Source organism: Poeciliopsis prolifica, unplaced genomic scaffold, assembly GCF_027474105.1.
Source record: "Poeciliopsis prolifica strain line A6 unplaced genomic scaffold, Auburn_PproV2 SCAFFOLD004, whole genome shotgun sequence".
In the NCBI taxonomy this organism is placed as follows: domain Eukaryota; kingdom Metazoa; phylum Chordata; class Actinopteri; order Cyprinodontiformes; family Poeciliidae; genus Poeciliopsis; species Poeciliopsis prolifica.
Window position 1 is genome coordinate 13,849,721 of NW_026562379.1, and position 26,025 is coordinate 13,875,745.

At 36.3% G+C, this 26,025-nt stretch overlaps 1 protein-coding gene across 1 annotated transcript in view; it reads left to right on the forward strand.

The window, feature by feature from the left end:
* The window catches only part of gbe1b (glucan (1,4-alpha-), branching enzyme 1b), a 100,493-nt gene that overhangs the window by 52,319 nt on the left and 22,149 nt on the right, over positions 1–26,025 (forward strand). Inside the window, exons 13-14 of the mRNA XM_055027793.1 lie at positions 15,159–15,343; positions 21,094–21,224. Of these exons, the coding sequence (XP_054883768.1) occupies positions 15,159–15,343; positions 21,094–21,224 (316 nt within the window). The remainder of the gene's footprint in view (positions 1–15,158; positions 15,344–21,093; positions 21,225–26,025) is intronic.

Consider the following 26,025-nt stretch of genomic DNA (forward strand, 5'->3'; position numbering starts at 1 on the left):
CTAAGTGTTCAATGAACAGATAGAAAAATACATTTACTCTCCTGTCTTTCACTGGCAAGCAGGCGGTTTGAGACAAGCTGCTGCACAGGGAAGAGCAAACAAACATTCCTTCAGAATAAATAGTTCAACGGCTTATATGGAGATTGTATATATGAGTGCTTCTTTTTGTGAGCAATGTATTTTAATTAGTGTTTTTGTATTTGTCATTAGTTGTTTAATTTCAAGATTCGTTGCATTAAAAGATGAATTTTATTCAGTCCCATAATAATTTAAAAGAAAATGCACTTGTCTAATTTGTTGTTTCCTTTTCATAAAATGTGTGTGTGGAAGAGCTGATTGGAATCACAAGAACCTCTTTGAAGTCGAGTTGACCCCACTTTCCTGAACTGATTATGAATTATGGGACAAAAATCAGATAGATTGTTTTTATTCCCTAAATGGATCCGCTCTGCAGTCACTATTGAGATGCACCTCATTTGCAACTCATCATCTGAACCGGAGCATGACTTTATCTGCTCCTGCTGGTAAAGATAATAAAGTCATAATTAATTACATACCGTGGGAAGTTGACCTTGACTGCAAGGAATGCAGTTCCTTGATTTTGAAACACTCAGATTTAACGTAAATTGTAATGCACCTTTGAATGCATTGCAAAAATATTCACACTCCTTGAACTTTCCTTGATATTTTGTCTCATTACTAACCAAATTTTAAATCTGGTGGTAGTCTTAGGTAATAGACCAGCACAAATTATAACATAATTGTGTTGAACAAAAATAATTCCTGGTTTTTAGCAAATACACATTTAAAAAGGTGTGTCTCCTTGAGACAATGCTTAGGAGAATCAACTTTTGCTCCTTTTAAATCTGCAAGTCTTGTGGTGTGTAATGTTATAAGTCTTTAAATTAAAATTTTTACCTATTCTGTGTGTGGTGCATCTGGGAATTAAGTTGGGATTAGAATTTGGACCTGGTCTTTCTGTCACAGGAACCATTCCATTACAACTTTTGTTCATGATCATTTTCCTGCTGGGAAACACTCAATTAAACAATGACTTTCTATTTGCCACTCTTGCATGATAGCAGCATTTGTAAACCACAAAACTTCCATGGATACTCCTCTGCAGGAGAGTTCAGATCAAACCTAAAAAACCAGACTCTGCACATTGGCTCTGTGTACAATCTCTATCCGACAAAATCCAGCAGTGTAACTTCTACAGTTTTTAGCTTTTGCTAAAACCTTTCAGCTCCATTTTGTCTCTATTTTGGCTTGTAGTAGCCACAGGGTGAGAAATTGCAAATTACTTGGGGTGTGTGAGTGATAGGAGCGGAGTTGCGTTCACATTTACAGTGCATTTACTGCAGTGCCGTGTTCCTGTGCAGTTTAAAGAACTTCTGCACCTGACTTTCTTCCTCAAATGAATTAGTATCCAAATCCTCTATTTAATAACAACTTTATACTGCGTATTGTCGTTTTCTCCTTTCTGTATTTATTGTAGGCTTATTAAATACACCGCAGAAACCTTCGCCTGACTCAATCAACATGCAAACAATTTTCAATTTTTATCAAGCTTGAATTTTTTTTTTCTGATTTGGACTTTAGTCATAAATCTAAACTCTACTCTAGAGTAACCATGGGATTTATTGCTGTGTCTGACTACTGAAGGCAGTATGTTGCATGAGATTTTATGGAGGGACAATATTGTAGATAGAAATGGACCCTAGATTGGAGATTTCTTTCCATCCGCCAGAGGATTTGGGCCCCTGGTCTTGACTGAACTTTGTAGTTCAGACAGATATTTTTACCTGACTGGATCTCAGCACAAGTCTCTGTTCCCCTGGGTGGTGGTGTGTGTTACTGTAAGATTTTCTGCTACTTGGATGTACACGTTGAGGAGGTTTGGAGAGAGGACAATCAAAACAGCTTTTCTCTTTGGATAGCTCTAACTGGACAGCTTTTAATGATTAGAATGTCAGAGGATTGACCCCATGTGGGTTGCTGAAGGACAGTTGAAAGTAATTATATCTGATTCTTTGGCGAAAGCGTTGCTGAAAGGCACTCTCTGCTGCTCTCTTGGTGCTTTGACTCCCCCACGGATTTCTGTGCCACATTCATTTTCAGTTAATCATTACAGATTCAGAATGATGAAGAGATGAGTGATGAATACCTTCAAAGTTTATTTGACAATGATCTGATTAAGTCCACTGAATTTCCATAAAACAAACTATGAAGTTGCACCCATTTGAACTAATCTCAAACTTCTACAACTTTAATTACATTTAAAGATGTATTTAATAGCATTTACAAAAATTGTATCTGATGATAGATACAGTGTCCTTTTTAAAATGACACCTCACCCTGACAAAGTCATAATGTTACCCCTCTCAATATAAAAAGGTGCATTTCATAGATGATTTCAAAAGCACAATGATTGCTTAAGAGGTTGGAAAGAACTTTTAGAGGCTTGAACTACTCTTGAAGTAAATGTCATCCCCACCCTTTCAGGACTGCGGAACGGTTTTCACTCACATGTTGGCTAACATGTAATCAAAGGAAAAGGCCCTTTGAATCATAGCATGTTGAGATTCTTCCTAAATCTGAGATGTAACTAAATAATTCTGCTACCTTTATTCATACCACTTCTGTGTTAATTCCCGCATTTCATTATTATTCAATTTTGCAAACAGATGTAAAATGATTAAACATAAATTTATCCTGATTGGCCTTCCATTGCTTTCTTTAGTTAATATCACAAATTGGACTCATGTTTGTGGAAAATTACAGCAAAGCAGAGCTTTTAAGATTTTTGATTGGGTAGCATTCTGTGAAGTCTCCAAGCACAAGATGCATTTTCAGAATTAACCTAAGTAAATTAATGTTGATCATTTTTCAAGACCATTTGGGTTCACTCTTTTCTATTTTCTAATGTTTGAATTTTAAGAATATCTAGAACAAGTACTATTATGCACTGGTACACACTACCAGCACTTTTAAATTTTACCCCGCTATTTTCCAGAGGTCAGTGTGTACTGGGACTTTTTCCAGTGTTATAACAGGTGTTAACAGGTCTGTGTTACCCCAGCAGTATGTTCACCCCCCACAGCTCCACCTGTGTAAGCAGCAAAAACCTGTATGTGACACCAGTAGTCTTGGCTTTTGCAGACAGCCTCTTTTGGGAGGTATTGTCGAAAAATGTGATAAACAAGACTTACAAAACTCAGAAACTGAAAAAAATGGGACAGGGAACAGAACAAAGAAGTAGATGTGATTCAGGGCATAAAAACAGAAAATCCATCACACAATAATAGAAAATCAGAGGCTTATATGATTGGTAGACCCAGTGAAACGTGGGGATGATGAGACAGGTGAATGACACAAGTGATTATTACTGGTGAACGTGAATACAATAGAAACGGGAGTTGGACTAATGACAGGAGAGAAACTAAAGAGGACATAATAAAGTGTGCTAACACAGGACAAAATTTATGAACAAACTAAAACTACATAAAAAAGAATGAACATATATGGCAAGACCTATTCATGATTAATGTATGGGACTGAACAAAACATGGCAAGAGAAAACTGAAATGAAACACAGAACATCATGTGAGAGAAATAAATATTCAGGGAGGGAAACACAACAATTAGCTATGAAATACACCTCAAAGAAAGAATTGGGAAACTATGAAGCATCAATCATCCATAAGAAACAATCAAACCAAAAGTCAAAAACTCAAACACAAAACACTTATGGTACAACTGTGAAAGCTCAAACATCCAAGTAAACACAAAATAGTGTTCTGTCACATATACATCCATCTAGATAGATAAATGGATATTTATTTATATATTTTTTTTACATAATGGGTAAGAGGATATTGCTAATGTGCCATGGGCTGGTCTAGGCCAGACCAAATACTGAGAAAAATAAACTTTACAGACCATAAAAGTAACAAAGGATTTGTCACTTCTTTGTGTTTTAAGAAAAAAAAAAAACATTTTTCTGTTATTTTTCATGTCAATGTTAATGTTAAAGCCATGAAGCTATAAACTTAACAAGTTATGGGTTTGATTAAAAACTAGCTTTGTTTTTGGTCATTTATGTACAAGAAAAGTATTGCCCTACAGATTAATAGACAGATCTATATAAATACATCTCACATGTTTCTATTCCATATTTGGATGACATTAAGAGAAATACTGGCACTTTTTTCCCCAATTAATTAAAGCACTGTTGAGAACTGATGTATATTTTATCAAAGTGTAAAGATGCACAACTGGAGCTAATAATTTAATTTTTTCTAATTGGAATGCATTCTGACTTACAAATATAATGCTGCTATCTTATTAAGATAAGGATATAGGTATTTCATCCTGAACAATATTAAATCAGAGAACTGAAGAGTTAATATATGCTTAAAATCGCTCTTGAAATGTTTCCAAGTTTAGGCCATTGCGAGAGTGTTTGGGGAAATACTTTAGGGGAAAAAACATAAGAAAATCAAGTAAATCTAAGATGACCTGGCATGTCACTGGATCAATAATGGCGGAGTCATTTAGCCTGTGCTGAGCAAGAGCAAATTGTTTGAGCTAGCAAATCAATTTGAAGTGCATAGCCTAGAAAAACCATTCATTTACTCATGACCACTAGCAAACACCACAGAGCAAGAGGACAAAGGGAGTGCTCCCACTCTGTGTGCTGCTGGATGGATACAGTAAAAGATGTTGGAGCGTCAATGACATTAAAGCACCAAGTGGCGTGGCGCTAATGAAATGCTTCAGTGGGTTTATCATTACATCAGCAGGGACAAAATGAAAGTGCTCTCACTTCCTGACTTTCAGAGCTCACAGAGACTTAAGATAACCTTGCAGATTTACAGTCTAAGTCTCTGAGCTGAAACTTCTCCCACCTCTTTGCATTCACAGAGGACTTCAGTGCAACAGGCAGCCATTATATTGCAGCCTTGAAGAGTGAATTGAAAACCGGCACTTCTTTCTCATACATTTCAAATGTATAATCCCTCTTAGGGCTGACTATTCTTGCTTGCTCGGGGATTCGGATGAGTGTGCCCGTCCCGCCTCCGCTGTTTAACCAGGAACAGTTTTTTAATGTGCAAACTGGGAGTGGAAGAGACATTATCATAAAAACATGAGATAAATCTAAAACAACTCATAATAATCTGAGTATGACATCTGCAGCTTCTTTTTTTTGTTGTTGTTTTGCACTGCATCTAAAACCTGTTGTGACTCTTGCCCTCTCATCCCCTCATTGATCTTCCTTTGCCAGAATCCCTCCAATGGAAAACACATTGATCCTTGGCTCCTTCTTGTGCTGCTAATTACTGAGGGGACTGTGTCACTGTCAGGTGGTTAACTGATGCAGGGCTGTGCAGACAAGTAATGGGACATGCCAGCTGAAATGCTGTCTGACGTAACTATGTGGAGGCATAACTGGTTCTACCTGTAATAGCATAATTATTTTGATCCTTATTGAAAATGACAAAAAAAAAATCTAATTAGTCCAACAGGTCTATTTTGCAAATTTTCATTGGTTTGAAAAAAAACAAAAAATCTTTATTAAGGCAGTTTTCAATTGTTCATCGGAGAGGTTGTTTTAGAGTATTATTAACTCGGGGGACATTGGAATACTTGTCCCTGTCAAAGTGATATTTGTCCTGACAATGTGTACTATTCAGCTGATGTCAGGAGTTCATTTTGTCAAGTAAAGAAGAAGCAAATACTCCAGACACTGCATATAAAGGAGTGCTATATACTTTGCATCCTGTCTGGGAGAGTTTTATCTTGAAGTAAGATGAGAATAAAAAGCTGTTGAAAGACTGAGTCAATAAATGTTCTATTCAGTTTATTATAAATCTGAGCATTGATTTGGAAATTATAAACATTTTCATAAAAACAGGTAGTAACGCACATTTAGCTATTATGTTCAATACAAATTGACAGAAATTCTAATTAGCAGTTTACTTTTGTTATGCCGTGTGTTGTATTTTAAAGTTACAATGGAAAATGTTAGGTACAACATAGCAAGGCAAGTTTATTTGCAAAGCACATTTCAGGAACAAGGCAACTCAAAGTGCTTTAAATGATGACAATATAAAACGACAAAACCAAATAAATTACATGTTTTTGGCATAATGAAGAAAAGTAATTAAAAGTTGGAATGCAGACAAAAAGTAATGATGTTCCAGTTCATTTTAATTGAAGGCAACTCTTGGCTTTGGTTTAGAGGGAGTTATTAAGTAAAATTGACTTTTTGAGCTTTATGTGAGCTTTTTGCTACCACAAAAGCACTGCCTATGTAGACAAAGCTCCTTATTCTTAAATTTGATTTAGACATGTTTACTTAAATGGGCTCTTAACCCTGTGATAAAATGCTACCCAATCTTAATGTCTATCTGTATCTCCCCTGAAGTTGTCAGATGATTCTAGGTCTAGGTTTGTCCCAAAAGATGTTTTAGTACAAACAAAGACACACTGTTTTTTATTGAATTTCTTTGTAGGTAAGCTCCAAAATAAATACAAACTTAGTACTTTGACAAGAACATGAGCTGTCAGAAACAATTCCTCAGGTTTGCTTGAAAAGACAATAAAACTGATAACAAAATTCTACTGAGCAATAACAGACTTGCACGTATTTGTTTTGGGAAGATGCAACAAAGCTAGAATGATATTTTAATGATCACAAACAATCATTTTATATCACACTAAAACACCTGGTGTTATATGGCTGGTGGCAATGCTAGTCATATCTAATGTTGGCTTTATTTATGTGTACATCAGGGTGAGAATCCATCACAGCTTCTTCCTGGACAGCATAATACACTGTCTGCTTTATTTCTGCTCTGGGCAGGCAGAAGAAGGTGATTATTACGGTGATTAATGCAGGCAGATGGGAGGAACTGTGCCATGTTATTGTAGCGAAGAAGGAAATGATTGCCTAATGGAGGTGTGTCAGATGTAGTTCTTTAAAGCTGAAATCAAAAAAGGAGTCAAAGGCTTCCATGGGTTGCGTATCAACTTCTGAAGCAAAGCAATCATCTTGGCTAGACTTTAGGAAGTACAACATCTGAAAATTGAAACAGACGAAAGAACTCGGCGTACATGTGCTGTTAATGAAGTGTAGCTTTTTAAAGAGCTGCTTATCAGTGCTCTGGCCTATATCTTAGCTTTGTGTTTTTTGCAAAATGATTTTTTTTTCCTGTCTTAAACCTTTTTGTTTTTCTTCCTGAATTTGTGCGTGTTGTGTGTGTCTGGCTTCCTTTTGCCTTTTATGGCAGAAAAAAATTTATATGACAAGGACCGCTACTAACTAATTAAAGGAAAATCCCTCATGCAGCAGTTTCATGCAATGCAGCACTGTGCAAAAACCAACCTCTTATTTATTTCCACAGTTACTGCAAATAATATTCATTGCAAATATTCAGTGAGATTTTATTGTTTGCTGATCCATGTTTCTGGTCAGGTCTTTCTTTTCTCGTACAGTAAATATAAGAATACTTGACTCTGAAGATTCACCACTTAATACATTTTATTTTTTAACTATTGAGATAAATGTTTGGAAAGAGATTATTGTTAATGATTGTTAAATTTGGCCTACATAGCAGTATCTTGACTTAATATGTAGGGATGGAAGATGCACTAATCAACATTCTTGTTCCTGCTGTATGATTGCATTATTTCCTGCTCTGATCACCAGTAAAATTGCTTCACTGAGCTGTGAATTGTGTACATCAACCAGATATAATCCTTCTGAAACCTTTTCAGGTATCTTAGTGCATGTGTGCATTATGAAAACAGATGAGAATGTCAGTACATTTACAGGTCAAGAGGGGGAAAAAAAGTTTTGGCCCAGATAATGATGGCACCAAATTTTCTCTCACGGGTAAATAAACACCTGCAGCACACTGCATGCCAATTCAGCCAGCATTTTTAGAGAAATAGCTTTGCTAAAATACAAAGTCTTGTAGCAGAGAGGTAATGTTTAGTTACCATTAAGTAATTTATGCATTTTGACTTTTAACTATTTCGCTGGACAAATGAAACATTCACATTTCTATTGGTCAATGACAATAAATAAAATCCCAGTAAAATGAGTTGTGTATGTGCAGGGGTATCATGCTTCCTTCCTTGACCTGTAGGGCTGCAATGTCTTATAGGGATTTCTCAATAGTACATAATCTTTGATAATTTAGCAATTTTGAGAGGACCTCATGTTCAGAAGTTGCTCTGAATTGCATCACAAATGAATAGACCCCAGATGGCCTTCATATTTATGGAAAATGTTTGAATACCTGTATAATGCATTTGTGCCTTGCGTTTCTGTTGGAGTTTCATCAGTGCTATGTAAAGTCACTTTGTGATAGCTTTTTTTTTGTAGTTTGAGTTACACACCACAGAACTGATCCATTTTATTCTTGCTTCTCTTTCTAAAAAAAGGACAATGCCTTTGTGGTAGCTCTCACTTCGAGATGTACCATGTGCAACTCAGTGCAACACAGAGACCCATTTCCCTAGGGCATGCTGAAAGTAATACTGGGAAATGTAGGAACTCAAACATACTGTAGATATTTACAAGCCAGTGTGATAGAGGATGCAGTAAAGTTATGAAATATGCATTAAACACCTCATATTGATGTTTGACATCTGAGTGTATGTTTTTTGGCAGAGTTCCCTGAGGTGATTGTATACTTCATTTTTATTGTATTACTGTGAGTGGAGAATCTAGAACAGAGCTTGAAAGCATTATTCTCTGCCTGTCTTTGTGTTTTGGTGTATGTAAAAACCTTCTCAGGCCAAAGAAAACAATGCTTACTTTGACTGGCATTATTCGATTAGAAAAAGTATTATCATTTTTTAAAAGAATATAGTTTTCTCTTCCTTGCATTTTCAAGTTGTTATGCAGAGTAAACAGAGTAGTATTGTCTGACTCTAGTTCTCAGATTTGAAGAGAGGAAAACAGACGAGTTTCTTGTGTTCTTTACACAGAAATCAAATCTATTGCGATATCTACTGAATACGTTGATTCATGTTTCTTAATTTAAAATAAATTTAGCTCAGTAGTAGAAGGATAAGTTACTTTATCTTGACCTTCTGTGATCACAATCTTGATACTCAAGAGTGTTTACTTCTCCAAATGTAAAATGAGATTATTTTAACAGAAATTGATTTGTTTCAAAGGTGCAGTATGTAACTTTTATTTAAATATCTGTTATTTACATGTTTGTTAAAACGTGGTAGCACGTTATGAAATAGATGATCTTCACCTCCTCCCTGAGCTACTATTGTCGTCTGAAGAGAGCCATTGCTCCTGGTTTGCCAAGACAAGCAAAAACAACCAATCAGAGTCAGGAGGAGGGTCTTAGCACTGTCCATCTACCTCATGTTCTCACTGCTAAATGTGCAAATGGCGGAGAAACAACTTACCTTTACAGGAAGACGGTTTGCCTGCCATCATCATCATCATTGGCCATAATAACTAAGCTGAGGACTGACACGTGATTGACAGCTCTAAACCCTCCTCCTGGCTCTTATTGGTTGTTTCTAGTTAGCACCAGGAGAAGGCAGAGGCGTTGAATTTTTTTCACAGATTACGTGCCTCATGCCATATTGTCACGACATAGTGACAGTTTCAAGAAATATGTAAAAAAGAAAAAAAGTTCTTTTTTGTTTTTTTTTTTAAGTTGCTTACTGCAGTGTTGATGCTCAATAAAAATTCAATAAATATTTGAATGACAAAAAAATATCATACTATAGTTGGACACATAGTATCACAACAAACCCACGTGAACTTCCCTTTGCTTAAAGCAAAGATTTAACTGTCGTTTTCAAGATAAAACTATATGATAACAGTACAGGTGGTAACTCTGTTACAAAATTACATGTATATACTTGCTGTAAACATTAATTTTACATTCAGAACTTGAATAAATCTAAATGGAGTTTGACCTTACTTCACTCACAACAATGCCAAAAGATTACATACCATGCTATGTGATTCATAATGCAATCTAAAATAACAGCAAGATTGACCAAAGTGTAATAATAACACAACAAAGCTAAACATAAAAGGCTAACAGAGGCCAGAGAACAAGAGGTGTGCAAATAATGCTATAGAAAAAAGAAGCATCAAAAGCAACGAATGTAAAAACTTTGAGGTCAAAGGAGGCGTCTCGCACTGGGTTGAAAGTCAGGGAATAAAAATGTGTTTTTAAACAAGATTTAAAAAACAACAAGAGAAGCTGCCAGGCTGACAGGCAAAGAATTGTTCAATTTTGGTTCTCCCTCAGCAAAAGCTTTGTCATCTCTAAGTTTGCCTTTGGAACGGTTAAAAGCAACTGGTTTACTGACACGAGGGAATGAGAAGGTATATGTGGATCCAGCAGTTCAGAAAGATAAGGAGGAGGAAAATTATTAAAAGACTTAAAAAACTAATGGAAGAATTATAAAATGGATTCTGAAATGAACTAGGAGCCAGTGAAGTGAAACAAAGCCAAGGCTGGAGAAATGTGTTCAGGTTTACTTGTTCCAGTTTAAAAAAAAAAAAAAATAGAGCAGCAGCATTTTGCACCATCGGTATGCAACTTGTGAAAGCCTAACCGTTGCCATTATAGGAAGTTATGAAAGTATGCATTACTTTCAAAATTTTTTGAAAGATTGAGCAGAGCTGGTGCTTGCTTCAGAGATGTAATTTTCTTGATGACTATGCACCAATCATCGTTCTTTAAGATTTTAAACTTCTTTGATCACCTGCACTTCTACTTTTCTAAAGGTAAGATGCAAGTATGAAACCAACGGTGAGAAAATTGGATTTTGAGAAGACACGCGTCACAAATTTTCCCTTATTTTGAAAAACATTGTTGCAACTTCATTTCTATTGTATTTGGGTGTAAGTGAAATTACCAGGCACATGTTCACAAGAAAACCAGCAGACTACACTAAACTGATTTTGCATTCTGAAATGACACAGGCAGGTGAGGGTTGTGCTTGCTGTGGCCAAAATGCAGCAGCCATATCAGCCGTCCAGTAGATCAATTTTGTAAAACTTTCACATATTAAGTCTCCATCTCCAGCCTCCTGATGTACCTTGTGCAGCACAGATACGCCAGTTGCACCACCGGCCTGTAACAATTTCCTCCACTGCCTGGGCTTGTCTGTCACAGCGCAATCTACAGCACTGTCATTTCCATATAACTCAAAGTCGTTTCAAATATATATTGCAGGGGCAGCGAAAATCAAGCCGTGCATATCAGCACTTAGTTCAATCTGCTCAGTTGAAAATACATTGCTGCGAAACAATTTTGGATGTTTTTGTTGGATGGAATATTGGTTTGACTAGTGAGGAGACAAAGGCTCTTTTGGTCTGAAAATGAAGACTTTAATGATGGCTCTATTATTTTGGGTTCTCAAAAACATGCCATAACATACATAAAGTTTTTATTTGGTATTTCCCTTTTCTTTGTACTATTTCTGCAGTCATAGCAATTACTAAGTTGTGTCTTAATATATGCATGTAATAACGCACTGTATAGCTCCAATTACATTTTATTTATTGACATCTCTGGTACAAAGGTGTGAAAGTCTTCAAATAAAATATTTTTTGCAGTAACATCTCTATGTCCTGAATAATTACAAGACCACAAGTTATTGGAATCACTAACAATTTTCATAAAATAAATACAACTCCTTTTTTGTAATTTAAAGTTATAATTTCTAGAAACCTCTTTCTAATCCATCACCCATGGCTTCCCTTGACGATAAAAGTTTAAATGACCTAATTCCCTTAGCCTCTCTCCGAAGTGGAAAAGACAAGAGACCATGTCTTTCAAATGAGAGACAAATTAAAGTCATCATGAAACATAAAATTACTATAATTGTATGTACTGTAGATGTCTGCATAATCACTTCCAATAACAACACACTAGGAGCAATGATTTGCAAAAGATTTAAACAGCTTGAACTGTGACAAACAAAGCAGATGAGGCATGCTGACACGTGCCACACTGCCTATTATGTACTGTATTCATGCTAACAACTGCACCGCTGTGGTGCCACTAACAAATAAATTTATCATAACTGACCTAAAACAGCAAAACTTGAATCTGACTTGATGTCTGATGGCAAATGTGTGTCTTTATGTTGTAGATATGTAATTTCAGCTATGGGAACAGCTGAAATGACTTTCCTATTATAATGAAGAGCATCCTTCCTACCAGATACTGTGAGAACCTCCAGACATGAATCTGATGGGCACCGAGATGACCACATGTATTTATAACTGAGGAGGAAAAATCCCACTGGATTCTCTTGGCTCACTAATTTTGTGTTGATGCAACAAGAGAAAATGGTATAATCCTTCCTTTGTTTGTAGAATCTATATATTTTGTCTTAGTTGTTTTTCTTTTTAGAGCCCAACTGTAATTACCGTCAGCCTTATATTGAGTGGGGCTTCTTCATTCTGCAAAAACAACTTTGACCAGGTCCCATAACAATTACCACCTATTTACGCATTGATTTACTAACAAGTGCAATTCATGGTTTGGTGCGAGTCCAAACATTAAGAGTGCACCACATAGTTTGATTGTAGGAAAGTCACAAAAGTTGCTGACTCTCCAGCATTTTTGATTAAATTTTTGTTCTCCAACACTGTGATCATTACAAAGAAAAAACAATTGTGCTTTTCTGTTAGCAGGAAAGCAGGAAAGGTCAGTTGAGTTTTGACTTTGCATTTGAATTAACATGTGCCCATTATAATAATTGAAATAATAAAATCAGTTTGCAGATTTGTTGTGCTGTAGTCTTGCACGTGTGCTAATCGATGGCAAAACTGGAGTCCTGCAGACTTTAAATCCGATGAGGCATCTATCTGGTTGACATGAAAAATTACCTGAATTGTATGTTAAAAGAAAAAAAAAATAAGGATCGAAATATAAAATTGCTATTCTGGAAAATGGAAAAGAAACATGCCTGTTTTGAACTACCTACAGTTTTAACTCTAATGCTTAACAAAATAACGCTGGCACACATGAACAAAACAACACAAGGTTACTGTCAACTAAAGCTAATGCATTATGGATGATTGGAGGGAAAGAATATGCACTGTTGCAATAGAAAATATCCTTTATTTTCACTCAGTGGGGAAATTCAGTTGTACCAGCAGCAAAGTGACTATCAAAAGGAAGCTTGGAGAGTCACACAAAGGTAAAATATAATGGACAACAGCGAATATGGAAGGGTGTTTATCGTGTCATTTATTGTTGTCATGAACATTTTCATCATCGTGATTACTCTTTGAATTTATTGTGACGATGCTTTTACTTGGTGGAATGTAGACAACAAAGTCACTTCTCTCTTTGTAACTGGTATTCCAGAGAAGCGCATTTCAACATGTCTGTTTTCTAACTGCAGTATTTGTGTTTGTGAGACAGTGACTGTATTGACATGAAGCTTGAGCCAAATAGTTGCCTAAAACAACTTGCATATATTTTTATTATTATTATTGTTATTGTATGTTTTTTTAAGGTCACTGTATAAAAACAGAACATTTTACATAATTAAAATTTCTTATCCTACATCTCTGTTGAAAAATACTAAGAAATAAGACTGTATAAAACATATTCAAGTTCTGAAAAAAAATGTCCAAATAAGTAGCACAAAAAAACAAATGTACAAACTGTGCATGTAATATAAAAATGTTTCCTGGGAAGTGAGTTCATGTTGAGATGGCATACATAATTATTCCATACTATTCTTTATCTTACAACAGTTTTAATAAAGTATTTTTTTGCTGTTAAATAATTTTGTCTCTGTTTTTTCCTCTTAAATAAAATGTCTAGGCTTCAGAAAAATTGCTCATTTATTTATAGTGTACAGAGGTCCTTTGGTCTATTTCATGTTAAATATTCACACGGATGCCAGACTATATGATGAACACAATCATCTGATGAAGAGAGTGAAAGGAGGAAGTCTAGATTTTAGGCGCTGGAGTTGAGGTGTAACTCCACGTTCAGGTTGTGTGGGAGGCTTTTTATTCATGCACATGTCACAAAAAATGGCTCTCTCTCCTTCCTCCTTACTCTCTTCTCCTCCTCATGTCTGTCTCCTTCACAATTTCGCTGTCCTAATTTCGAGGCGACGGCGGCAGAGCGCGCTTGTTCTGTCGGCAGTCCATTTTTTTTTTTTTTTTTTTTTTTTATTGTTTGCCACTTCTTTAACACCTTCATAATGTTTTTCATTAGAATTTGCTGTCAGTACCCGTCAGTTCCACTCCATCCGATTACAGTGTTTTTCTTATTTCATTTTCATTTATTTATTTACTGTGGTTGCATCCTCCTCCATCTATTGTCTGTTTCTTCCTCTACTGGGAATTCAATTATCCCAACCAATGTTTTATGATGTTTCATGACATTCACTGACGGATTCATTATCTCATCTCTTCGCATGACAGGATGGTTTCGCATACCTTCACAGTGTGCATCTAGATTTAGGAAATAATGAAACCATTCCTGAAGGTTTTATTCACAAGCTTAGCTTTCCTTTTCTCCTAATTACCAGATTTTTAGAAAAACCAATGAGCTCCTGGGAAGTGGTAGAAAATGTAAGAGTTTTCTTAAGATTCTTTGAATTAACCCAAAGCTGTTCTCTGGAGGAAATTTTTATTTCTTTGTGCCAGTAGTTTTAACGTAAACAGCAGTGTTCTTTAGGGTATCTCCTAATTTGCAACACAGACTTTATCTTTACTCAGCTTTGCAAAAATATATCTAAATTTATTACAATATATACAGAGGATAGGTTTTGTTTGGTACATGTACAGTAGCTCTAATTAAATGTTTCTGTTTTTTGTAGTTTTCCTTTTCAGTTTGGGCCGAGTGAGGACAAGATCTAAAGTTGCATCAAGACTGTCACATTTTTTTCATTTCTTTATGGGATTTTTTAACCTCTGGGGGTGATAAAAAGGTCAGAAACTTTCTGCCACTTTTGTGTGTTTGATCTCATCCCTTTTTTATTTCGCTCTTGTTAAAATTTCACAAAACCTCAGAGGAATAAGAACCTCATAAAGCATGACACGAGAGTATGCTAATTCCGAGCCAACTCGCCTTTCCCTTCATTACGTGCGCTCTTTAATAACACTCTCTGTGTTGCAGGAAATGAGTTTGGCCATCCTGAGTGGCTGGATTTCCCCAGAGAAGGCAACAATCAGAGCTACCACTACGCCCGGCGGCAGTTTAACCTGGTGGATATGGATCATCTCCGCTACTGTCAGCTCTACGCCTTTGACCGGGACATGAACCGCACAGAAGACAAGTACGGCTGGCTGGCGGCTCAACCTGTAAGGACAACACACACTGACCTTTCGAATTTTTATGCAGGCTTAAATCATAAAATCACAGAATTTGACAAAATATGTCATGAAGAAAGGCATCTGAACCCTGTTTAGTGATGTGTACAAAACATTAAACACAGGCATTAACACTAAACACAGGGATTAGCGCTTTAACATTAATTCAAGAAATGGATATTAACATGGTTGGGTTTTCAGTGATGAGAAGAAAGACAAGTGTTTAAACAACTTTACCATGTCCAGTTGTTTAAAACACTGTTTGGAAAATCCAATCAGGCTATTATTTGCCCCAGTGTTAAACGGCTGCTTGTGACATTCATTTGCATAAAAAAATTTCATATATAGCCGAATTCTGGTAATTTTGTACACTTTGTTGTGTCCTTGTTAGCTTTGGATTATTCCTTCTTTTGAAGATATGGTTCTAGTTGTTTCAAAATCCTGCTACAAAAAAAAAATGTATTGAACAAAGACTGATTGTGGTGGGAGAAGACAACCTTGCCATTTTCACCAATTTATTTTGTAATCTCGACCATTTGTACCATTAGCTATTTCTTCTGAGTAGACTTTTTTTGCTAGTGTCGATGGGACTGTATGATTCCACCTAAAATATCATGAGTCATGTACAGTATTGCCTTTTAATTTAGAGATTTGTGGCTCTGAGTCAGAAAAGTGTGTCTTAAAATTATGTTTTGAAAAAACGCAAATAAAAATTCTGGTTGTGATTTACTTTGAATATTTTTAGATTGTTTGGTAATAACATATAATGAATTTCCTCCTTTAGTGACACACAAAACAAATTTAAAGGCTTAAATGTTATTTAGAGATTAAGACTCTTAAAAAACATTTGTCTACAAACAAATGTATTCTTCAGATAGCATGCAGAAAGAAAAGCTTCAAAAATGGAGCTCGTTTTGTGAAATGACTTGTTTTTCTTGCATCTTCTCGTAGTTCTGTTCTTGAGCAGAAATGGATTGCATTTGCATTTTTTAACTCCTATCTTTACCTATAATTGAGAGAGAAGAAAGGTTTAATTCTTGAAGTAGTGTGAAGACAAAGAAATAAAACAGATGAAAATCATATCTAACAGGTTTTAGATGAGACTGGAAAACAAAACACCCCTAACATACCTCGGAAACGGTCCTCAAAACAAAATCTACCTTTTGATGTTTCATGCTGACCTGCAGATGGATTAAAAGCAGCAGAGGCTGAGAAATATCCCACAGCATAATTACACACATGCTTAGATCAGAGGAATTATTTCAAAATTTTCCTCTGACATTAAACAGTGCATCTTCTTACATGTCATGGAAGTAAATGAGACGGAACTTTGGATGTGAGGGAGAGGAAAAGGAGCCTTTTGGGAGAGTGATATGAAATGCTGTTCCCAGAGGACGCTCCTGGCAAAGAAGACAAATATCATTGGCACGAATGCTGACCTGCTACATACTGGAGGCTGTTTTTCTTGGCTCTTTCTGTGTTTTCAGTGTAAAATGGTTCAGTAATTGACAGGTCCACAATACACCTTTAAGATGTCACCATCTGTAAAACAAGTGGCATGTGTAAAATAATTGCCAAATTATATAGTAACAGTGTATGACTGTAATTGCCTTTAGGTGCTTTTGTGTGTGAAGCTCAGGGATCTGGGGGAGAGCAGGGTGGTACATCACAAGCAAAATGTCTCCTAGTCATTTTATTGACACCTCAGCCGACTAAAGGCAGTGAAAAAGAAATTCATGTTGATTCTTCAAACAGCGGGGCAGTTGTCCAAATCAAACTGCAAATCAAAGTAAATTTAGTTCAATTTAATGTCGACCCCGAAGCTGTTTTTAATGCCCAGCAGGGTTATTGGGCTGTGGAAAACGTAACTGCAGATGCGATATTTACTATTGTTGCTAAACAGAGGGAAGCAGAGCAGACACAGCTTGTGCTAAAGACATATTGTAGTGGAACAAAGAGCAGGGCCATTTGGTTCTTCAGAAATGACCTGGAAATTAGAGCCAGAGACTCTTATAAAGAAAGTTTAGTGAAGTATGCTGAAACCTGGAATGTTTTTCTTGATAACTTTAACCTGTTTGTAATGATTTATTGTTCAAATCTGAGAATAGCTGAATAGTTTTCCGATTATTATTAAACATGTGGTAACAGTGGAAAGGAAAGACACAAGTCAAGCTTTGGATGAGCAGTCTTCTGCTGTGACTGACTGAAGGTGTAAATAGACAGAAAAAAAATCATACAAAACACCGGTCAATAGACTGGTGTTTTGACCACTGGTCTGTTGGTCAAAGCCAGTAGAGCATTCCAGTTGTAAAATCTGAAAATACATGTTCAAAGCCAATATACTAGAGGTTCTCAAGACTTTGTGACCCAGAATGCCACAGGACTAATGGTGAGCTTTTTTTGTCCTGCGTGGTTACATAATAAACTTATTCCTTTTCCAGTCTAGTCACTGTCCCTGCCATTCTAAACAATATAACTATTGATTTAAGTGTAATTTAAGTGCATACTTATAGTTTTTCCCTTATTTAAGGGGATCAATTTACATTTACTTTACTTGAATGTTATCTTCTCTTGTATGGAACGCTGAGAGAAATGAAAAAAAAAGAGAGTAAATATTTAATTAGGTTTTAGATGACTACGCACCTCTGTCTTCCTTTGCAGACATATTCTCTCACATTATATTCATACCCCCCAAAAAAATCATAATTACTGCTTTAATAGGTCATAAAGGGGGCAAATAATTGTAAAGGATACTCTGTGTTAAACTCTGATGTAGACACTGTAATTACTGTCCTGCTATTCCAAAGTAGAATTGCTCAACTCTAGTTTAGTATTGTATGCCCTCAAGATATATAAAAAAAAATCCTATAGTAATGCATCAAAAGAATTACATAGCTTGTTTTGAAATGCAAAACAAATCTGATCTAATAATCTTTTCATAAGCTAATACATTAGAATGAATAATTCAAAACATTCTACCTTTATAGCTTTAAGATTGTGCTATTAAAGTGGACTCTTGGGAAATATTACAGCACATACAAATAACAGACTAAATGAATTATCTGAAGACCAAACTACAGCGGGAGATAATATTTCTATTGCCGTAGCTCCTGTAACTGACCCTTTGTGTCAAACTCTGCAGAGCAGCTGCTGAGAAAAGTCTTATTCATTTATTCAGGGGCTAATACGATACCAGAAAAAGACTTTGTCGAACATCATTCACAGATAATGCCAATAATGTTCAGAGATTCAGCTGTAATAACCAGATAAGTCTGAATCCTCTGCAGGGCTTATCAATGACATTGCCAAGGTAATTGCATTTATTAGATACATTCTATAGCTCAGCTGGTTCAATATTTCAGTGCCAGCGTGATCCAAGGACATTTTGTAGTTGAAAGGAGGAGCACGGAATGATTTGTCAGCAGTTTTTTTTTTCTTTTCACTTTGTCTCAGGTGCAAATGAACTGAGGGGAAATGGAAACATGCAGGGAGTCTTTGTGATTTGTGGAAACATCAGAGATGGAGAGCTTCAAAGTCTCAAACTGTGGATGTGAACTGAAACTCCCGTCAATGCAGCAATACCAGTGCTGGATTTATAACAAAGGAAAAAAATGCCAATAAAAACCAGAACACCATGAAAAATGGACTCTAGCATCCACATTGGACGGGCTGAGACCTTTTTCTCACCGTCTGAAGTTAAATCAGACCAAGTCTCTCATGTTTTAAGTCAGTTAGAATTACCAAAAGGATTTCTTTTTGCTAAATGCAATGATGAGAGGAAGAATATGTCAGAGTTATTTATTATTGATGGTTTACTTAATTGTCCTCAGTATTTGGTATCATTTTCTTTTTACTGTATGACTTGTGTCAAACCTCTCGGGCTTCCTGCCTCAAACTTCTCACAAAAGTCTGTTGAAGCTCTGACACCATTCTTCCTGGTGTCAGAACTAGGAAGAACCGGCAGAACAGTCCGGTTTGTAGACTGCCTCGCTTGAAAATGTATTTTCAAATTTTACAATTGAAATGGTGATCCCAGTTTTTTTATATTCCCAATGAATACAACCAAAACAAATACAATGATTTTCATTGCGGCTGAAAAGTTCCACTTTAAATTCATCAAACCACATGGCTTTTTTATTTTCTTTTAAACAATGAAGGCCTTTGTTCCTGTGTGCATTTTCAAACTCTAATCTGGCTTTAATATGTCCTTTTAAGGAGAATCTCGTTGAAGTCAATGTATTTGTCTGTTAGGTCAAGAATGTAAGACAACTTTTAAAAATTAGATGACTAAACAGCTTTTGCAACCAAACTTGATGTGTTATTTTGAAGCATTATCAAAATTTTACCATCCAAACATGATATAATGAAGTTGTAATTGAAACAGATCGCTAAAAGTCGCATTTCAAGATAATCACCCAGTTAAATTATCGTGATGACAACATTAGCCTGACATTTCATCTGGAGATCTCTCATTGTAATTAGATAATCAGCTCCTTTCTAGATAATTTCACATACCATCAAAAAAATCCTAAAATCATGCAGATTGGGTGAGAAAATTAGCAAAATTGTGGGGCTTTTAATGCTTTACTCCAAACACAGTCAAATAACAAATGCATCAAACCACATTATTATTTTAACAGCTGTTAAAATAACTGATATGTTTTGAAATGTCCTAAAAAAGTCTTACTAAGTTTCCTATCATAATCTCTCTCGGTAAACTTGGAGCATCTGCAGTTGACCAAATTTTTGTCACAGTAAAGGAAGTAGACTGAAGGGTTGTGGACATTCTTTGAGCCATTTCCTTCCCCTGCCCGAAAAAACGAAAATCTTCCTGAGAGTGCTGACTTCACAAATGGGGATTTATCCTGCTCTCTTTCCATGGCTAAGATTGACTCAGAACTGTTCGAGGTCAGTGTGGCGCTGCAGGCGGTGACAAAAACAGAAACTCGACTGTCTCTGAGACCTAACTCCAGACTAGAATTTCTCACTTTGATATCAGGCAAACATATGTTTGTTTATCTCATGGGGACATTGCTGTGGAAATCTAATGCATAATTTGGATTTTGTAAGCAAACAACAAGAGATTCTACATATATTTGCTACTGGTCTGAACAGCAGCGTGGATGATTCACATGCTTTTTTTTTTTTTACATGTATGTAAAACTGAATCACATGGGTTTATTTGACCACTGCTTGCTAGGTGCAAGCTAAATTTTATTTCGCAATTCCAAAGCAGTCGCTGTAAGCCAGACGAAGTTGGCATTACTTCAGAGCTCTTGGAGAAATGGAGCGACTCCAGACTGTCAGCTCATTTCTTTAACCTCCATCCTGTCTGCCGGTCCAGTTGCAGGGGTGCTTATCATCTCGTTCAGCCGTGAATATGCTGCCCTGAAATTGGCTTGGGGAACAAGGCACCAAAAATAGGAGGTTGGGTGACATTGATAATCTCTGCTAATGACACGTTAGCCATGGCTTGCTCCAGAGGAGAGAGAGGCGCCTTTATCACACGCAGCTGTCTAAAGCTGACAGCGTCTGCCTCACACCATCAGGGCCGCTGCTTTCCGCTGATGAGAGCCACCTGAAATTTTGATGTGGGAGTGCGTCTCATTCTTTTTTGCATATCTGTGCTCCCCTGATATAATGTGACCCATTACAACTGTTTAAATCCAGTATGAGAGAGGTAATGACTATTCATGAAGAAATACTTAACTTTAATTTTCCCTTCGCTTTTCCTCCTCCAGGCCTACGTCAGTGCCAAGCATGAAGGGGACAAGGTCATTGTGTTTGATAGGGCAAATGTGCTCTTTATCTTCAACTTCCACCCCAACAAGAGCTTCCAGGACTACAGAGTGGGTGTAGAAGCACCAGGAAAGTATCCTTTTTTATTCTGATATGCCATGTCGTGGCTGCTTTCTTTTCAGACACTGAATTTCCTTTCACACAATCTAATGTTACTAACTTCTTACCAGAGATAGTGATTGGAGTCTGGAGCTTAGTTGAATTGCAGAAAGAAAATGTCAAACTTGACTTAAACTTGTGCTTAAAAGACTCAAGATGTAACCCATGCTCTCAAGACTTGAGGCTTGTCTTCATTCTGTCCTTCAATGTTTCGGGACATAATTTATATTTGTATTCAGGTACAATAGACTGATGCTCTGAACACTTGAGATTTGCCTTAGATTTGCCCTTTGAACTTGACTTCTGATTTCTGGGACCAGAATATCATAAACAATATTTATATCATGCAGTTACCCTTACAGAGTGAGACCGTAAGGGTAAATCATTTGAGTAAATAATTAATGTGTCCATTCTGAGTTACTGTGGAGTCAACATATGACAGGTTGTCATGGTAACGCTTGGGTCTACCTTTTTTTATTTGTATTTAATCCCAGCATTGAGTGAGCAGCCGCTTAATACAGACTGCAACTGTAACGCAGACGCACAAATTCTCCTGATAAAGGGTGAGTTTTATTTTATTAATGAGGGATGTCTGTGAAATGTTGCCTTTAATAACCTAATTCATAATGATCTCATGAATATCTTTTGAGCTAAACTCTGTATTCAATAGCTTGGGGAAATAAGCTTAGCATGCCTTCAACATCTTTCTCTGTTAGGTGAGTGCCGTTATAATACTTTCAGTTTTTCCAAAATAAAAGCACTTCTTTTAGAAATTCAGTATTCCCTGATTGTGTCATGCTCCATTTGATAATTTGTTGGTACACTTTCAGACAGGTTGACTTTTCAGAAGTGAAAGAAATGGTTTTAAATACAAACTTGGTAAATAGATTCCTAATCTTGCAAATCTTTGCACTCAAAATAAGGAGGGAATTTTTTTTTATTAATTTTATATAATGTGGAGGACTAGTGTAAACAATATTATTGCGAAAAAATAATAAATTTCTGAACTCAATCGAGTCATGTCCGTGTCTTCTAGAAGTTTAACAATAATGATTGTTGAACCTGTTTTTTTATTTTATTTTAATAAAAACTCAAATACATACTATACCTTGGTAGTAATTGCAGATTATTAGTAGGGCATATATTATTTTAATGTAAAATCTTCCAGTTCTATTCTAAATAATTCATAGCAATTGATAAGGTTTTACACATTTAATTGCATGCTCTGAAAATTCTAGAGATTTTGCATATAACTGAACTTAGCAATAATAATTTCAATTCCTAAGCTACAATGATTCCGTATTTTTGGCCAAAGAGATTACAGATGAAGAGACACTTCTCATATTATGGACTTGAGGTCTGGATTGGGTTTGGAAAAAAGTGACTTGTGAATGTCACTGCTTTTGACTTACCTCTTTTAATGCATTATATTTGTGACACCTTTTTTGTTTATTGTATTTCTTTCCTATCCGTGAAAATTGCTAACAGTATTTTGCCAAGATAATAAAAGGGGACAGAAAATTGGAAAGCTGCGAATGAACAATCTACACACAGAGAAGTGGACTCCTTAACTTGCTAGAAAATATTATTGTACACCTAAGGAACTCTGTGGCTTAGTGAAAACTGTATGCAAGTCCCCAGATAATGATGCCTCATTATACATATAATATACATTTAAAGTAATAACCTCATTCCACTTATATCAGCTGCATTGGGAAATGCTACAGAATTGCTAATGTAGCAGCTGATACAGACTTCACTTCTCTTATTGTCAGCACTCTCCAAGAAATGCTTGCAACAACAATGTGTCAATCATCATAGTTTCGTTCCTTGCTAGATGCTAAAACCGGTTATGTGAAAAAGAATGTGAACCATCCTTTAATTCTTGGTTTTATTTATTATATAGAAAATGCTAACTTAAAGTGTGCAAAACCCAACAGATTAAGAACTGTCAGTGCATCCACAAAGACATAGTAAAATTTAGATTTTACTATGTTTGTTTTTTTCTGCACTTATAGATATTGTCAGATCTAACCTAAAGAGCGGAACATTTTTATTATGTACAGAAATGTAAAAGAGTTGAACACATGAAGATTGTGTTTTTTTTTTTTCTATTACTATAAACTCTTCCCTACTAATTATTCTCAGACAAAACTTCCATGATTTTGATTTATTTTATTTACTTTGTGCTCCTTCCTCAGATTTGCATCAAGATCCCCTTTAATCTTCACATTCACTCTTGATGATCTTAAGGGCTTGACTTGTCTCTTAATTAAACTCCTACATTTTGACAGGGGCACAAGACATTTTAGGGTACTAAAAATGTCCCCTGAGAAGACTCTAGGCTGAGAAGTGGATCAGAGATTTAAGCACTCTGCGGGAGCCCTGTTAAAAATAAACGAGACTTGTAAAGACGCACGGTTTTAATGACTTTCCCACCCTCCCCTCCCCCATCTCCGAGGTTGGCACTTTGTGTCGTAATTGTTGAGGGGGAATATGAGTTGGTTGTTTATTGCATTGTTGTTATGCTGTTAGAGAGAAATAATATCAGAGCCCACTGATTCAGAAAGACTCTGTTTAGCAACATTGGCTGTCAGGAATTTAATGAGTCCCCCAGTTGTTATTGCAGCAGGCGTAATGATCAGGAATGTGTAGGGGGACAGGAAGCTGACAGATCCTTATTTTTCATCGCGGACATTGCTCCCTTATGAGGCCGACTACATCTCACACCATCAGTTTCCCTGGTGGACAGGAGGCAGTGCCGCTTCTTTGGTTGTGATTAAAATACAGTGATAATGAATTAGAATGCAACCCAAGTTTGTTTTTTTTCTGGATGCTGGCTGTTAAAATCTCAATCTAATCCATGATGAGTTAGGATGATGTCGCAAGCAAAAGTATCTCTTTTTTCCTCCTTTCTAACGATGCCATAACAAAAGCTTCAAAATGCATGTGAAAACGTAAATGATCTCAAGCAGGCATTTAATATATTTTCTGAAAGTTGGATTAAAGGTAATTAGATTAGTATCACTCCATAAAGCAGAAACTAATTAAATGCTAACGTATAGCGTTCATGTTTTATTTCTGTCACAACCCCAAACTTCAGTATTTTCAACGAGGATTGCATCGAATAGACCAACAAAATCTGCTGTATTTTGAGGTGGAAGGAAAATGATGCATGTCAGACAAGAAGAGCATTTAATCATGCACTGAAGTTACCAAGAAGTCAGTGGTAACATTGGATGAGTTCTAGAGATCCATCATTGTGCAATGTTCTTTATGTAGTGATTGCTGATAGAATCCTAAAAGAAGTCCCATGTAGAGGATGCAGCAAAAATGCAATTTGGGGTCTATCTGCAATTGCAGCAGAAAGTAGTTCTACCAAGGAATGAAGACAAATGCTTTCCATACTTATATTTTTATTTATTAAAAAACAGAGAGGTACAAAAAATAACAGCCCTGTATTTATTTTTCTTCATTACATAATTATACACTTTCTGGTGCTCTATTGGATAAAATGCCCATAAAAACACTGACATTTGTGATTTTAATGTAACAAAACTAAACTTCAAGGGATGTAAATAGTTTTCCTTGGCATTGGTTGATACTTTGTAAGTTTGTTTGATGTGGGATAATTGTACTTTTTGCCTCGTGCTATTAGCTCGATGTCGAGAGGGTGAATTTTGGGCAAAGCGCTAATAGCCAAGCTGCAGAGTGTCTCTAACATCGTTTTTGAGGATTTATTTTCATTTAGATTGAACCACATATTTTCCTCCTGGTGCTTCTTTTGATGTTTAAGGAGAGGTCTCAGACACTGGGTGTGGGTTGAGAGGAAATGCAAATAAATGTGAGGGCAAAGCTCCGGCTGTCATTATACAGAGAGGCGGTAAACACATAAAGGCAAATGTGCTGTGTGTGTGAGCAAGGTAAATGCGCCTCGTGTATGAGGAGATGCAGATCCTCCGATGGGAATGTGTGCAGAGGATCCAATTAGGGGAGAAGACAGATGAAAGTGCCACTCAGAGGCAGTGGAGGTAAACAAGACAAGCTCAAAGAGTCCAAAAGTGCTTTTTCATTACACTCAGCTGTCATATACTTAAACTTTCTTCTACCTGTATGAGGGTCAGGATGTCGCAGTGGAGCTCTACTCTGCAGCCATATCTGGAACTAATAGCTAAATGAAGCTGACCATGCTGTGTGCCGCTGAAAATTGACCCACCAAGGAATAATGTTTCCTTTGGCAAGTATTGTACAATAACTGAGCGTCCCTATCACAGAAAAGAAGAAAACATCACTGATGTTCTTTTTGTTGCTTTCTGTCACATGTTGGATGCGGCCTTCTTTTTTAACGCAGGTCTCCAGGTGTTATTTCTCACCTGCGGCGCTTCTGCAGTTAATTATTCAGCAGCGTAAGAAAGGTGTCGCCAAATGGAGAGTTGTTTATGTGTACAAAAACTTTTTGGTTAAAAAGTGCAAGTCTTCTGGTGAAAATGAGGGAAAAAAAACTTGCAATGCCTTCATCCTATTGTGCAGTTACATAATCGTCTGAATTTTTTTTTTTAGGTAAACACAGCCTTTAATTTGGGAAAGGTGCAGAGTGGAAAAAAATCCCTTGCAGAGAAACTTTTTTTTTTTCCATCATAGTTGGCGATCATATAAATGTAGCAAAACTTTTTTGCTACATTTCTAATTTGAGTTGCTGAGATGGTGTAGAGATCTTTAAACAGAAATGCATAGCTTGTATGATATGGTGTGACACAAGCTCATTTGTCTTAGCA